Source organism: Megalobrama amblycephala, unplaced genomic scaffold (assembly GCF_018812025.1).
Source record: "Megalobrama amblycephala isolate DHTTF-2021 unplaced genomic scaffold, ASM1881202v1 scaffold201, whole genome shotgun sequence".
NCBI classification, from domain to species: Eukaryota; Metazoa; Chordata; class Actinopteri; order Cypriniformes; family Xenocyprididae; genus Megalobrama; species Megalobrama amblycephala.
The window spans coordinates 1,153,044-1,169,879 of record NW_025953337.1 but is presented as its reverse complement, the minus strand read 5'-3'; the positions used below and the strand labels follow the sequence as shown (position 1 = coordinate 1,169,879).

The 16,836-nt window shown below is 38.8% G+C and overlaps 1 protein-coding gene and 1 long non-coding RNA gene across 2 annotated transcripts; one reads left to right on the top strand and one right to left on the bottom strand.

Moving 5' to 3' along the window:
* Positions 1-55: 55 nt before the first annotated feature.
* kcnj19b (potassium inwardly rectifying channel subfamily J member 19b) lies at positions 56-7,935 on the top strand. The gene is made up of 3 exons (XM_048179459.1): positions 56-1,058; positions 5,326-5,542; positions 5,934-7,935. The coding sequence occupies exons 1-3, from the start codon at positions 393-395 to the stop codon at positions 6,569-6,571; spliced, it is 1,521 nt and encodes a 506-aa protein (XP_048035416.1). The 5' UTR covers positions 56-392; the 3' UTR covers positions 6,572-7,935.
* On the bottom strand, positions 1,970-8,566 carry LOC125260936. The gene is made up of 4 exons (XR_007183173.1): positions 8,456-8,566; positions 7,942-8,146; positions 5,298-5,517; positions 1,970-4,321 (listed from the first exon to the last, which is right to left on the bottom strand). It is a non-coding gene; the product is annotated as an uncharacterized LOC125260936 (long non-coding RNA).
* Between the last annotated feature and the right edge of the window lie 8,270 nt (positions 8,567-16,836).

Here is a 16,836-nt window from a genome sequence, read left to right as displayed (position 1 = left end):
ACTACTGCTGCTCAGTGATTTGACACACACACACACACACACACACACACACACACACACACACACACACACACACATTTGCCCAACCTCTGCCTCCCTCTCTCAGCGTATAGGCAGAAGAAGCGCGCGTCAGTTCAGATTCAGTGCCGCAGTTTATCTCCACTACACATCTCCAAGCTGAGAGAAGTTGCGGAAAAGACACGGGAGCACTTGCTCTGTTTTTGCTACTTTTTGCGCATCCACACATCTTAATAATTTGAGGATAACAGTTAAATAATTTTAACTGAAAGGCTGCAAGTGAAGTTGTCGATCTATGGAGCGATACGGCGAACGTGTGGAAACTTAAGACACCCTTCTAGCGTGTTTAATCTGACTATTGTGCCTCGAGCATCATGTCTGCGATCAGACGAAAATTCGGAGAAGATTATCAAGTGGTGAACACCAACCGGACCATGTCCTTTTCTGCTCCGGCCAAAAGAAAGCGCCAGCGGTTCGTGGAGAAAAACGGGCGCTGCAACGTCCAGCACGGTAACCTTGGCGGGGAGACTAGTAGGTACATTTCCGACCTCTTCACCACGCTCGTGGACCTAAAGTGGCGCTGGAACCTGCTCATTTTCCTCTTAACGTACACGGTCGCGTGGCTCATCATGGCATCTATGTGGTGGATCATCGCTTACATCCGTGGGGACCTCGGTCACGGCCACGACGAATCGTACACGCCGTGCGTCGCCAACGTTTACAACTTTCCCTCCGCTTTTTTGTTCTTCATCGAGACTGAGGCGACTATAGGCTACGGGTACCGATATATAACGGAGAAGTGCCCGGAGGGCATCATACTTTTCCTGTTCCAGTCGCTGCTGGGCTCGATCGTGGACGCGTTTCTCATCGGCTGTATGTTCATTAAGATGTCTCAGCCCAAGAAACGCGCAGAGACGCTCATGTTCAGCCAGGACGCAGTCATCTCACAACGGGACGGGAAGCTCTGTCTCATGTTTAGGGTCGGGAATCTCAGGAATAGCCACATGGTGTCGGCGCAGATCAGGTGCAAGCTCATCAAGGTAGCACTTTCTGTGGCAAATAACATTGTAATATCAATAGAGCCCATGTGGATGGTGTGATGTGTGTGTTTGCGCATCTCGAAACACTGCTGTAGGGAAAATATCCTGCATAAAATTGTTTTGCTGGTTCTGGTGAATTGGTCCTATATTGAAAGGAATATTGGATGTTTTGATGCTTCACGTGACAAATGGGGAGGGGAGCTCGCATTGATTTTAAGCAAAGCTCGCCATACTGTAAATTTGTCCACTGCATGTTTGCACCTCTAATGTAATGCAATCCGATCTCAGCAGTCTCTGATTTGCATAGAAATCTTGTTTGCTCTCCAGAACAAAGAGCATGACGTGTCACGTGCATAAATAAATTGGACACATTCCCATTCTGATTATATGGATCCCCGTGAGAAGCCTTGCGGTAAGAGTATGCTTCTCGGACACAGAGTACATTCATTCTGCTCTATGTGAACTGTCAGTAAGCTCTTAGATAGCTTTCCCTACTGGGTTTTAACGTGTAGATTGTTATACCTTTGAAATGCCGCCCAAAATGTTACAGTAACACTTTGTAAGGTCCAAGGTCACATTGCTTGAACACTGAAAGGGCAAAGATGTTCTTATGTTGTTTAACACACACACACACACACACACACACACACACACACACACACACACACACACACACACAGGTTTGTTTTGCTGTCAAAATGAGGACATTCCATAGGCGTAATGTTTTATATACTGTACAAACCGTACATTATATCCCCCAACACTACCCCTACCCTTAAACCTTCCCATCACAGAAAACATTCTGCATTTTCACATTTTTAATAAAACATTCTTTAGTATGTTTTTAATGCCATTTTAAATATGAGGACTCATGAAATGTTTACGTTGTAATACCAGTGTAATACCCATGTCATTATACAAATGTGTGCCCTCATAAATCACAAAAATGTGCACACACACACACAGAAAATTTTGTTCAAAATCATGAGTCTTATTTTAACACAAATTTGCTTTTACTGGAAAACAAACAAAAATTCTGATTAAATATTCTTTTTCTCATCAGATATCCTTATGACAGATTTCACTAGTGCTTCCTCAGTGAGAATGATATATGAGGGATTTAACATATGGGGACAGGGCAAAGAAAATATGAGCTCCTGGAATTGTAATAAGAAAGACTGGAAGGCATGGGACTGATCAGAACAGAAAGGAACAGAAGCGGAGAGGGGGGCTGGAGGGGTGGGAGGCTGTGTTCTGAAAGAAGAAGAGCATGATTGACACATGGCTCTTTCCACACCACAGCAGGCGCAATGCAGTGAGCACAGGATGACGGATGGTTGACTTCATAAGCTCCTTCCTCCCTTCTGTTCTGCCCTTTGTCCATTACTGTCCTGTACAGAATGTTAGAAAAATAAAACAGCAGCCCATCTATTGCTCTCAGAGCAGCCTGCAGTGTAAGCACCCTGTCTCGCCTCTAAAATTTACAGTCTCTTTTGCTTTCTTTTACTGTTTACTATGGCTTATGTCAGAGAAGATGAACTAGACAGGCTGTCTTAAGAGCGACTCAAAAAGATAATGATGCACATTATGGAAATTAAACTGTTTTCAAACAGTCATTGAAATTTGCTACTGAAAAAGTTCTTCCTAAGGTCAAAGAAGTTCATTTGAGGTGCATGCAACACAGTCTCTTGCACTCATCTGTCTAAATTGGCAACTGCATGCTCTGCCCCATGAGCTTTGACATGTTTCTTTCTACAGATATTTGAAGGAAAATCCTGTGAACTTTTGTACGTGAAGACGATGATGAAATCAAACTGCATCCCTAGAGTTTCATGGTTAGAATGGCAGGGCTCTCTATAGCATCTCACTTAGGCAGAGGGATTTGACAGGAGTGATTAAATATCACCAGGGACTTCATTCTGGGGACGAGCTGTGAGGAACAAAGGGAATATTAGTCTCCTAGCTCCTTACCCCTAAACCTCAGCTTCTCCTGAACACCAGGGAGCTGTCTTACTTCCCCTCGCAGCCTCGCTTTGAAAAAAGGCATGTTAAAAGTGTCTTGTCGTAGCTTTTGATTTTTTTTTTTTTTTTTTTTTTTTTTTTTTTGCGCTGTTTGAACTCTTTTTCTGTTTCTTCAAAATTTGACAAGTGTATTTGATTTCAGTAGCTTTAGTCTTGGCTATGAGCATTTGTGTGATATTCTTCTAAAGTTAAAACCTTAGGAATAAACTCTTTCATCTTTTTTGGGACAGAATATCTGTCACAATGAGATTTTTTTGGATGTTTAAAATTGAATTTGCAAGCAAAAAAGAAAAAGACTGAGAAAAGTTACAATGATGACATTCTGATGTATGTTTTTGGTTTGCACATATATGTGGAAAGTGCAATCCACAATTAGGCCCTGTTTAACTAAATACTGGTGCAAACAGGGTCTAAAACGTTTTGAGCTTGTCTACTTTCAACTATTTCCAGAAAACACATTCAACCAGATTGCTTTTGCAGTGTAAATGCTCATGTGGTTGAATGTGTTCGAACAGCCACAAAAAAACATTATGGGAAGCGCACTAGCCAGATGGGATTTAAACTTTGTTGACTAAAGACCCAAGTTTGGTTTGAAGATGAAAAACGTACCAAGCATAATGTTCTCTCACCATTACTGATTTCTAACATGCACTCACAGCGTTCGGTTTGGTCTTTTCAGAGCTGAAACGAAAGCTGCTGCTCTCTGTGTTTTTCCGCCATCTTCGTGCACATTCATATGTAAATTGCACAAGCTGATTTTGTCCATTTGATCTGAAAAACTCATACATTTACCCACCCATAGACCCTTACCTCGAAGAAATCAGGACAGAAGTGGTTGAAAGTGGACAAAAGAGAGGGATTAAAACACCAGGTGTAAACCGGTATGCGTCTCCCTTGTCTACTTGTAATACGATCAACCAAAACGCATCTTAATACCAGGTGTAAACAGGGCCTTAGTTTCAGCAACAGTCAGGGACTATCCGCAGATATCTCTCCCCTACCTTTATCACACCAGCCGATCACATCATACATCTTGTTCCTCTTTGAAGGTTTTGCACTTGTGTTTAACAATTCCCTGAAAATAAGAGTGTGTATGTGTGTGTGACAGTGACACTGCATCTATACTTGTGAAATCTCTCACTCTTTTCCTGGGAACACCACCGTGATTGGAGCTCTCAGTCTGTACACCATCTGTGGCCTTCGGCACAGGCAGCCAACCACTCTGACTTCACTGCCAATCTCTAATGTTAATATGGAAACACAAGGCTATGTGTAAAGGTAGATTAACAGACCATGGTTGTTGACTGTAGATGCCCTTTAAAAGGTTTTTTTATGCATGTAGATATCTGTCCATGTAAGACATAAAGACCAGTGGTACATTTAGTGTAATTTTGCACAGATGACCCCAGCTTTGTGTGCGGGTGGTTAGTTGACATGTCACACTACAGGACACAGCTGTCATATTACACTTAAACTAAAAATCTTCTAAACAGCACTGCAATATAACACATTCAGTTTTAAGACCTCATAAGACCCTTAACTGCGTGTACATGGAATATTTGTAGTTTTGTCACACCACCGCAAAAGTGAACAGCGACTAAAAAGGTGACCAGTATTCTTTTCAGTTCAAACATACCTCCTTTTAATGTAAATTAGCTTATTGATACAATTTTTATTTAATAATTTTATATATTTAATATTTAAAATAATTTTATCAACAAGATATTGAAACATTTAATTATTTTATTTAAGCTTAAAGACATTTGCTGGCCAGATGGTCTCCTGACCAGCTGAAAAGTGCTGACTCTGCCTGGCCTGGATATCATCCTGATTTAAGATGTTTTTAACACAGGAATGAGCAATTCACATGGATTGCAGATGTTATACAGTCTCAGTAGAGTACACCAGATCACTGTAACAACCTAACAGAGAATCAACCTGCAATGTTTGGGCAATTGCTTCTTGCAAACATTGATTTTTGGGGTGTGTTTTTGCTGTTACCTGATTTATATAATTCCTTCAATGAATCCAGGCATACAACAGAACAGCATGTGCAAATAAGCATCACTCTTAATAGGCACAATTTATTTTTAGCTCACCCCTGCGCACCACAGGCTGGGATCTTTATCTGAAAAGTCCTCTGTGGTGTATGCCAAGATTAAATGTAATTGTAGTATATATGAAAGAGAAATTGTGAATGACTTGAAATTGTCTTACCGCTTATCTCACTCTGTGTTTGCTTTAGTCTCGTCAAACCCCTGAGGGAGAGTTTCTGCCATTGGATCAGCGGGAATTGGATGTAGGATTTGGAACGGGTGCTGACCAGCTCTTTCTTGTCTCACCCCTCACAATATGTCATGAGATCAATTCCAATAGCCCCTTTTTCGACTTGTCTCAGCGCTCCCTCATGAACGAGCAGTTCGAGATTGTAGTCATCCTAGAAGGCATTGTGGAAACTACAGGTTAGTGTCATACATTATCAGAAAAAGAAGTGTTGTGAGAAAGAAATACATTCTTACTTTCTTTTAGCTTGACATGTTAACTTGCCATGTTTCCTCGGTAACAAGACCATTTTTTTCTCCACTTTGCAAGTGGATGTTGCATATAAGATGGGAATACAATTATTAATAATGCAATAGAAAGGTTTTTTCTTGGTCACCCTGCATCCTGGTGGCACGATATGGTACACCATACATTTTTGCTCTGGGAAACTGCATTCAGGAAAGCATTTTGTAATTTTTTCACCCATTAAAATTATGATTTTGATTATTACAAATCAAAAGTCTGCTTATTGATAAATCCAGACAAAGCAATAAAATACCAGATTTACCAGAATTATGGCTTCCCTTTCAGGCATGACGTGCCAGGCACGAACATCTTACACAGAGGACGAGGTTTTGTGGGGTCACCGCTTCCTACCCGTCATGTCGCTGGAGGAGGGATTCTTCAGGGTGGACTACTCTCAGTTCCATAACACATTTGAGGTTCCCACTCCTCCATACAGTGTGAAGGAGCAGGATGAGAAGTCCTCCTTGCCCTCCCCCGGTCCTGTTCTCTCCCCTACGTTGCTTGATGGTCGTAGTCACAGAGAGCGCGTTTTCTCCTTAGATGGAGTTCCTCTCACTGAAGAACCTGGGTCCAAATTACCAAGCAAGCTCCAGCGTATGAGCTCCAAGAATGGAAAAGAGGTCCTCAAAACTGGAAGTGCGCAGCCGACAGAAAAAGCCTCCAGCACAGGTGACCTGCCCCTCAGAGTGCAGAGGCTTGGATCCCTGGTGGGTCAGGGGGAGGCGGAAAATCAGCTCCAGCTCAAACCTCTTAAGATGGGTTCAGAGGCCCACACCCAGTCGGCAGGAGAACTGGAGCATCACAGACTGCTTCAAATGCCTGCTCCGGTCCCAGGGCCGAGCCTTAACCCATTGCCTGCCTCCAGTGGCCGACCAGAGGACAACCTCCCGCCTAAATTACGCAGAATGAATGCAGACCACTGAATGGGTCTTTATTTCTCACACGGAGATGAACAGTGAGGCTTAGGAGGTAGAGATCGTTCTCGAAATAATTTAATGCTGAATAATATTTATTTAAAAAGGACTACAGTATACTGTGATCCCTCTTCTCTACGCTTCTGGAAGAGCCACATCCATTTGGTCAACAATCAAACTCATTGCTTTGCCCTCAATAATATGAGTATTGTGGATATTCTGAATTCAATTTGAATTCAAATAAGCTTCAGCTACTTTTAAATAATTAAGCACCTTTATAGTATGAATACAAAATATCACATGTATTTATTTATGCGGTATAAGTTATCAAGAATTTATTTAGAGTATGTACAGACTTTAAATGTTTAAGGCTTTTTGTCATTTCTGTCATCAAAATATATACTTACTTTCAAATGCATATTTATTGCAACCAATGTTAAAAGAAAATCTTGGTATGTGAATTATTTACATTCTTCGCTACTGAGGTTAAGAAAGAACTGAAAAAACTTTTTTCTTTTTCAAAAGATAATTTTTCCTCATGCGAGAACATTTTCAAATTTTTCTTAAATTGTTTCATTGGGAGACACAGTGCAAAGATGACAATTATTGTGCAGTTAAATCAACAATTCTGACTATTTTAATAAATTCATTATTCATTTCTACAATAACTTGGGAAGTTTTATTTTTGTCTTCCTGACTAGCATCTACAAGTACGTTAGTTATAGTGTCAAAACAGTCAAACCAAGGCATGAAACATTTAGTGAGTAATTGAACCTTTCAATCATGGTATTTGCATTAGGTCCCATCTGTGTTTAGGACCAGAGACCTGTGCATCCTCTACAGCTAACACTAATTATCATCTCCTTGGAAACCTTGTGATCTTTACCTCGGGCAGTGGAAGTCAAAGTAATTCAATTTGCCTCCAAGAAAGAATAACTCTGTACACAGACATGCCATAAACCACCATTACTCTTAATTAGATGCACAGAGGTTCTCTTAAATTGTTCATTACCCATGCAATTCATTTTTAAGGAAACAGCAGCAGCCAGAGAGAATGTGAAATAACAGTACAGTGTATCCTGGGGGGTACGCAGCAAGAGCATAGATTTAATCCCCATTAATGCAAACCATAATCAAGAATACAGTACAGAAAAAAACAAGCAGACTACGGCAAAGATTTCCTAATTCATTGTCCTCATAAATCAGTATATCTACTATATCTGCTGGGAATGGAGATTGGCAAAATGTATTTCAGCATTGGAAAAATCAATCTAATTTACATGATGAAATTTCCATATTTTTGAAAATTCCTTTTTAATTCAACAAGTCTATTTCATAAACTTAATAACCGTGAGGTCGGGAGTAAATTCTCCAATCACCTGTCCAGGGTCATGAAGCAGCTGACCAGACAAAGTGCTTTTCCATCATGAAGGACTGCATCTGACCTCGCTCTGATGGAAAGGTTATTTTCCTCCGTTTGACTGGGTGCCAAGAGACTCTGCAGTCAAGACTGAGACGAAACCATTGATCGCTGGGCGCCATCACATCACTCTGAACAAATGTTACATCTGAATAATCTCTTCTCTAGAGATGAAGCAGAATAGAAGCATAGAAATGTGCTCAGAAAGGAACAGGGAAAACGGGAATCATGATCACAGAAGTCTGATATCCTGAGTCAGGAGAAAAGCTTCAACAGCAGTTGCTATTGATGGTAAGAGTAAATTTCATTACAGTATCTTTATTACATGACTTTCAGGGTGAAATATAATCTATGCATCTGAATTAAGGTACTTTTATGTACCATATTCAATGAAGGATTCGACTGTGATGATAATGGAGAATGCTTTTTAAAGGAGTAAAAAAAAAATCTAAACTCAGTCATCATACACTCACCCTCATGTTGCTCCAAACCAGTATGTCTTTCTTTTTATCTGTGGAACCTAAAAAAAAGAAATTTTGAGAAATGTCTCAATGTTTTTTTATCCATAAATTAAAAGTCAATGGGCTCCCAATATTGTTTGGTTCCTCAAAATATTTTTTTTTTCTACAGATTTTTTTCTTCATTTTTGGTTTAGCTATCCCTTTAAGTATGCAGGTGTGCAATATTAATACATTCCTGAATATACTACATCTGCCTACGATGTACCACAAACAAAATTGAAGAAAAAAAAGAAAGAAAGTACAATTTAACCTTCAAGACATTCATGGTATCTGTAACATTTTCAGACAGCTGACTGAAATCATCATAAATGTTGAGTAATCAGACATCCTTGCATCCTGCGTAGCTGGGAAACATGAATATTCAAACAGCTTTTTTCTTAACTCATACTTAGATGAGGTCTTATGAAGTCTAAAACTTGGGCTACGGATTCCACTTTACATACTGTTTAAAACACACTAGAGCCATCTTCCCCAAAAGAACCTGATCCTGAATAGCCCCGTTCTCATTTTTAATGCAGAACATTGCTTTTCATTGCTGCATAATGTCCACAGTCATGCTCACCATGTGCTCTAGAAAACAATTCCAGATGCTCATTAATACATAATGAGCTCAGTAAATTCTGTCAAAAAAAAAAAAAAAAAAAAAGCAGCTCAGCATGTGAATAAGCAATGATGAGGAGATAACGTACAGAGAGAGTTAAAGACACCGTGAGTGGAGTATGTTTACCTGCACACTCTATACATCCCTCAAGGCCTAACAGATGCTCAGTGGAAGCTGTCATAAACTCACTTTTTATAGTATTTCAATGCCAGCTGCTCAAAGTGCAATCCTTTGTTGTTTTCTTTAAGTATCTATCAGTACTTTGTGTAAACTGTGTTTAAAACGCATTCTCCGATGGCCCTTCAAGGTCGTTTAAAAACATTCTGTAAAGCGTCTGCAAGTCTATTTCACATCTAGCTCCGAAAAGACAAAAAAATAACCCTGAGCTGTCGCTGGCATATTGACGCTACAGGCTTGGCCTTTGGCGTTCTAGAGAAAGTGCACGGTCAGCTATGGCCCTGAATCTGAATCAATGCAGTGATTCTGCTTTGCTTTGGGTTACAACTTCAGTTGTGAGAATTTGCTGCTCTATGAAGAAATCCAGCAAGACTGAAAACACTCCATAGCTTTCCATATGGCCAGGAGATAGCCTGAGTTCTTTCCATTGTTAATATGATGATTTAATAAAATACTTTAATCAAGTTTCAGTGCATTTACATGAGGAAGCCATAAGATTCTACTGAAATTCAATGACAGGTCCCACACTGATGAAAAAACCTAATTAAAGAGAAAACAATTATTAAAACATATGCTTGTTGTCACATGTGCTTCATAAACTCATTTTGAGATTAACAAAGTGAAACCCATTGTTGTTTCATAGATGAAAACAAATCTGTCTGACAAATTACTTTTAGCTAGTTATAGGGTAAGCTAGTAGTTCACTCCAGTACATGTTATTCAGGGTTTATTTTTGAAAGTCAATTTCTGTATATACACAATCTTTAATGACTATTCAACATTTCCACTGTAATTGCACAGCAAAACAGATACAGTTCATTAAATGCACATTGACCAATAATGTGACGCATTTTTAATAAAAACTGTCTATTAAACAGCCTATTATGGGCTTTTCGGGAATATTAATATTTAAACAGTAAAAATATCAAATATAGCACAAAAATATCAAACTGTTTTAGCTAACAAATATTGTAAACTGAATAAATATATTTAAAATTGAAAATACAAAGGTTCAGCTTTTCAGTCAAAATCTTCATCATATAGCTGACTCTTGTAGGATTTAAGGGTGAACCAGACACAAATGAATCTTGCAGATGATTCATTCAAGCAGAATATTCCATAGAATTCTGAATCAACACTTTGGACCCTAATTCAGAAGATCTTCCATTCAGTCTTGGAACCTCCCAGCTAAGTACCTTGTGGCCATGCGTGCTTCCTAGCTAAGGAAGAACATTGTCAACTTTGGCCAGTAAACCCAAGACTAATTAATGATCGAAAAGACAACACATTGTGACTCACAGCTTGAGCCAGATAATACCAAATATTGTTTGATCCCCGAAACATAGATACAAAACAGACCTTCTGCTTCTGAGTGACCTCTAAGTGACACAGAGTTGAAATCCACAGGAAAAACCCACAGAGCCTTTTTTTTGATGAATAAACTGCATTAAATTGTCCTAAAAACAATTCTAAATGGACTTCTAATCAAACATCATTCAACTGCATAATTCTATATTATGTCTACACACTATATACATGACATTATGTTCAGAACACTCACAATTCATGTAACTGTTATAACTTTTGAATGGTTGATTGGAAGAGTGTGTTGTTTACTATGTGCAGGATGGATTTCTACTCAAAGGATGGCATGAATGAAATCTGTGTAAAATTTATTGTATTATTTTTAAAGAAATCATGTCTAAACTGTACTCTCTGAACGTTAAGAGACCAAAGATAACAGGTAATTTATGATGAGAGGAGGAGAAAAACCACCTCTGAAACAAAGATTATACCTATTTGGTCAGAACTCCTCAAAGAGGTTGGACAAACACCTCAGTTTAAGAATTCAGGATGCGAACAAAGATTCAGACAATTTAGACAAGACAATGACAGAGTAGATGATGAAGAAGACGACAAGACAAAGGCAGATCAAGATCAGATGAAAATAAGAACAAACAGCTTCATTCAAGCCATCCAACTACTCTCATCTCAATTACTTTTCATTCTTTTATTTAGTTTCCTTTCTTTTCCATTGAGAGTCTTGTGTTCTAAGTTAAGTTTTTCCGCAAAGTTTAACCAATGACTCTACAGTCTTTGCCCGCCTCAAAACTTCAAACTTCAGCCATGAAGGAGATTCCATTTATCCAGCACACCAGAACATGATTGGCTTCCCACAACATCAATCCAACGAACCTGGGAAAACACCCTTCTCCAAGCCAAAGACACCGACAAGGGAATCCCCATTTAAAAACAAAAAACAAAAAAAACATTTAAGAGTATTTTGAACTAGACAAGTTGACAAATGAACAAAACTGCTATAGAAATAACACATTTGTGTATTTAGACTTTTGTCTAGTAACCTTACTGGTATACAGTATAGCCCTTGTGACAAAGGTCTCCTATTTTATTTAAAGACAGGCACAAAAGTTTGATTGCTTGCTATAATGAAGCAGGAACTAAGAATTCTGGGTGTGGGCTGAGTTTGTGTGCATTGGTTTGGTGAATGATCCCCATAATAATGCGTTACAGTGAAGAGTTTCTGTGCCAAAGTCATTAAAACCCACTTTATCAGCCCTGTTATTATTCTTCTCTGCTGTAGCAGCATAATTAGCTTCCCTTACCTAACACTTTCCTAAAACACAAGTTACAACCAGCTATTTTCTGCATGCTCAATCAGGAACTGATGTATTAATGACACTTCAACCTAGTATTCACCTCCAAAAGAGAAAGTGTGTGTAAAAAAAATTAGACAATCATTAATGATTATTATGTTTAATCTGTCACATAATATCAAAATTCATTTAATCTCTTGTACATTATATTAAGAGCCTATCCCTTGAAATATCAATACAGTTGGCAGCTCTTTACCGTTCTCGCTGCACATTTGCTGGCATCTAAAAATATGTTGATATATAATTAAAATGTAATGTATTGTTCATGGGCAAAGCCCAGGCTGAACTGCTTGTGCTGCATGGCTTGTTTATTTTTAATTACTTATGGTCTGATATATTAGGTTTCTATCTATTAATATTCTTGAAAACTGTATAGAATACAGTGCACACTAAATGTAGATAGAAAACATGCTTTTGAAATGTAAAACAGTGTGTGCCAGATCCTTAACCTGCTAATGCGGAAAGCACACACACAAAGCTTTAATCTTCAGAATTTAAATGCAGTACCCTCTCCAGAGCATTTCTGAATGGAAGTGGATGAATGCAGCCCTTTCTACAGAAGAGTCCATTTCAAATCTTCAGCATTAGTGCAGTTCATAAAAATCTCCATCTTCAATGCATCTTAATTAAATTTTTTCAAAAGTCAAACCATCAAGAAAAGAAATTTGAATAATGCATTTTTGAGTTCAAACCAGCATGTCACAGAAAGAAAAGTCCTTGCAACAGTTGTTGGCATCACATGAAACCTAAACAGATAAACACTGAGACAAAAACACCATAATCCACTGCACACCGGTCTCCATAATGTATAAAACATTGTAACAAAACATGGATAACAACCAAGAGATTATCTGATTGTTCTTTAAGACTGTTAATTGTTTATAGTGAACAAAGAAAAATATTTTAAGGTATGCACATATTATCAGACATGGATCAAATATTTTATCAAAATTCAAAAGCATCTGTTTAAGAATTGTCTTCTCAAGCTTTGTCCATCTCTTTACTTTCGGTTTGGAACCCAGATTGTGGGAGAATCACTTTGAACTTGACAAGGTCAAAACTCACATGTAAGCATGTTGTCACGGTTATGTTCTGTTTTGACTTAGTTTTGTGCTCCTGTGTTCCTGTGTTCATTTCCTGTCTTCCTTAGTTGACCTAGTGTGTGCCTATCTGTTACCACAGTAACAGTATTGTTAACTTACTTGTTTAGTCCTGTGTATGTATATACCCCCTGTTTAGTTCAGTCTCTTGTTGGTTCTTGATGACACTACATGTTGTTTTCTGTTCTTCTGGATATTAGTATGATCTCCTGAATATTTGGTTTATTATTAAAAGACTAATTCTTGGAATTTGATATTCTGCTTCATTTGATTGAACCACGCCGTTACATATACAGTGGGTACGGAAAGTATTCAGACCCCCTTCAATTTTTCACTCTTTGTTTATATTGCAGCCATTTGCTAAAATCATTTAAGTTCATTTTTTTTCCTCATTAATGTACACACAGCACCCCATATTGACAGAAAAACACAGAATTGTTGACATTTTTGCAGATTTATTAAAAAAGAAAAACTGAAATATCACATGGTCCTAAATATTCAGACCCTTTGCTCAGTATTTAGTAGAAGCACCCTTTTGATCTAATACAGCCATGAGTCTTTTTGGGAAAGATGCAACAAGTTTTTCACACCTGGATTTGGGGATCCTCTGCCATTCCTCCTTGCAGATCCTCTCCAGTTCCGTCAGGTTGGATGGTAAACGTTGGTGGACAGCCATTTTTAGGTCTCTTCAGAGATGCTCAATTGGGTTTAAGTCAGGACTCTGGCTGGGCCATTCAAGAACAGTCATGGTGTTGTTGTGAAGCCACTCCTTCGTTATTTTAGCTGTGTGCTTAGGGTCACTGTCTTGTTGGAAGGTAAACCTTCAGCCCAGTCTGAGGTCCTGAGCACTCTGGAGAAGGTTTTTGTCCAGGATATCCCTGTACTTGGCAGCATTCATCTTTCCCTCGATTGCAACCAGTCGTCCTGTCCCTGCAGCTGAAAAACACCCCCACAGCATGATGCTGCCACCACCATGCTTCACTGTTGGGACTGTATTGGACAGGTGATAAGCAGTACCTGGTTTTCTCCACACATACCGCTTAGAATTAAGGCCAAAAAGTTCTATCTTGGTCTCATCAGACCAGAGAATCTTATTTCTCACCATCTTGGAGTCCTTCAGGTGTTTTTTAGCAAACTCCATGCGGGCTTTCATGCGTCTTGCACTGAGGAGAGGCTTCCGTCGGGCCATTCTGCCATAAAGCCCCGACTGGTGGAGGGCTGCAGTGATGGTTGACTTTCTACAACTTTCTCCCATCTCCCGACTGCATCTCTGGAGCTCAGCCACAGTGATCTTTGGGTTCTTCTTTACCTCTCTCACCAAGGCTCTTCTCCCCCGATAGCTCAGTTTGGCCAGACGGCCAGCTCTAGGAAGGGTTCTGGTCGCCCCAAACGTCTTCCATTTAAGGATTATGGAGGACACTGTGCTCTTAGGAACCTTAAGTGCAGCAGAAATTTTTTTGTAACCTTGGCCAGATCTGTGCCTTGCCACAATTCTGTCTCTGAGCTCTTCAGGCAGTTCCTTTGACCTCATGATTCTCATTTGCTCTGACATGCACTGTGAGCTGTAAGGTCTTATATAGACAGGTGTGTGGCTTTCCTAATCAAGTCCAATCAGTATAATCAAACACAGCTGGACTCAAATGAAGGTGTAGAACCATCTCAAGGATGATCAGAAGAAATGGACAGCACCTGAGTTAATTATATGAGTGTCACAGCAAAGGGTCTGAATACTTAGGACCATGTAATATTTCAGTTTTTCTTTTTTAATAAATCTGCAAAAATGTCAACAATTCTGTGTTTTTTCTGTCAATATGGGGTGCTGTGTGTACATTAATGAGGGAAAAAATGAACTTAAATGATTTTAGCAAATGGCTGCAATATAACAAAGAGTGAAAAATTTAAGGGGGTCTGAATACTTTCCGTACCCACTGTATATACACAGTTTCCTTAGGGATAACCCCAAAACCTTGAATTTGATGGAACAGGCCACTAGAGCCTGCAAATCTAGTAGGAAACTACGACATCGGGAACAGAAAACTGCTAGCCATGAAGTTGGCCCTGGTGGAGTGGTGGCATTGGCTTGAGGTTTCCCGTTATCCTTTCACCGTGATAACTGACCATACAATTGTGGAGGTACCTGAGAACAGTGAAATGGTTGAATCCTCGCCAGATGGGCCCTCTTTTTTACTCACTTTACTCGCATACGCCCTCTACTTTTCCACGCTCCAGAACAAAAGGAAGTATCGCCTCAAACACTGATACCTTCCTCTGTGTTTGACTGTTCCATCCAATGGACCCAAGCCTCTCTTCATCTGGTTCTGGTCACCCTGGAGTCTCCCAAACTCCATGCTGATGATACTCAGTTATATATTTCATCACGACCAGATGAAATAAATAAACTATCCAAGTTAACGGATTGTGTTAAAAATATAAAATATTGGATGACCAATAATTTTATTCTATTAAATTTGGATAAGACTGAAGTATTACTAATTGACCAAAAACTTATACAGAATCTCTTAGACTACAATTTGCATCTGGAAAGATATACTTACTTCATCCTCTACAATTAAATAAGGCCCTAAATCATTTAGCTCCTGTGTATTTAACTGATCTTCTATTGCCTACAATCCAAGATGTTCACATTAGAACAAACACAAATGTCAAAAAAATACACTGTGTCACAATAAATCGTTTTTTTTTTATGCAAATCTTCACTGTTTCTGTCTCTTTCTTGCAATTACACAGCATTTTTCATGAAGATCTGTCCATCAGTCAATCACTGTGTTACTCATTTGAATATTCAAAATGCTGTTCAGTGTTACATGACTTTCTGTGCTTTCTCTCAATTCAAATCATTGACTGTAAAAAAGATGGACGACGCAACTTCACTCTCTTCAATTGTAGAAAGTGAAGCCACCAGTGTGCTAATATGGCGCTGACATCTTGAGCCTCGAGTCTGCGCATAGTGAACTTGGAGCCCAAGTCTGTGCAGCAATGAGCACGAAGTGGAGCCGCGATATCAAGGTCCCGCCCACACTCCCGCAGAATCGGTTAATACTGCAGATCAACTCATGTCGGTGTGAAATAAACAGTTCTGGAAATGTAGAAGCTCCAATCTCCTCCTGAAGATCCAGAAAAAAGTCTGTTGGTGCTTCAGTGACTACTTTGCTCAGAGAAGCTGTCAATCTCAGCTGTCAATCATGATGTCAAAACCCTTTTATAGCATCAAATAACTAAAACAAACGTATCTAAAGAACGAACACCTTAACTAACATCAGAGTGATAAAACTGCCTAAAATGACAGAAAAAAATATTTGATGTGTAATTTGTCTGTTTAATTCGTCGGTGGGGTTTTTGAACTACACTGCTTTTTTTACACTGGTTTACTTCATGCATGCATCATTTTTTAATGTTAAAAAAATATTTAAATAAAAAATAAAAAAAACTTTTTATATTTTTTCATGTTAATGTAAATGTCAAATATGACACAACAGGCTTTTGGGGAACATTTATTTGTCCATTTCTCAATTATCATTGATTTGCATATGTTTGTTTGTTTTTCTATCCTGGTGTAAGGGGATAGAATATACAGTTTGTACAGTATAAAAATTATTATGTCTATGGAAAGTCCTGACAAAGATAGCAAACCAGATGTGTGTGTATGTATGAAATATGATACTCAAAAAAATACACACAAACTTGTATTAATATATAGTATATGCATCTGTTTTTTGTTGAGCATCATATTTATACATCTGGGTTTTAAAGCTCATATAT

Bases quoted from the DNA above. Each gene is read 5' to 3' on its own strand.
- kcnj19b (XM_048179459.1), top strand. From the start codon at position 393: ATGTCTGCGATCAGACGAAAATTCGGAGAAGATTATCAAGTGGTGAAC. The intron at 1,059-5,325 runs GTAGCACTTTCT...TGTTTGCTTTAG, and splicing joins TCAGGTGCAAGCTCATCAAG to TCTCGTCAAACCCCTGAGGG. The intron at 5,543-5,933 runs GTTAGTGTCATA...CTTCCCTTTCAG, and splicing joins AGGCATTGTGGAAACTACAG to GCATGACGTGCCAGGCACGA.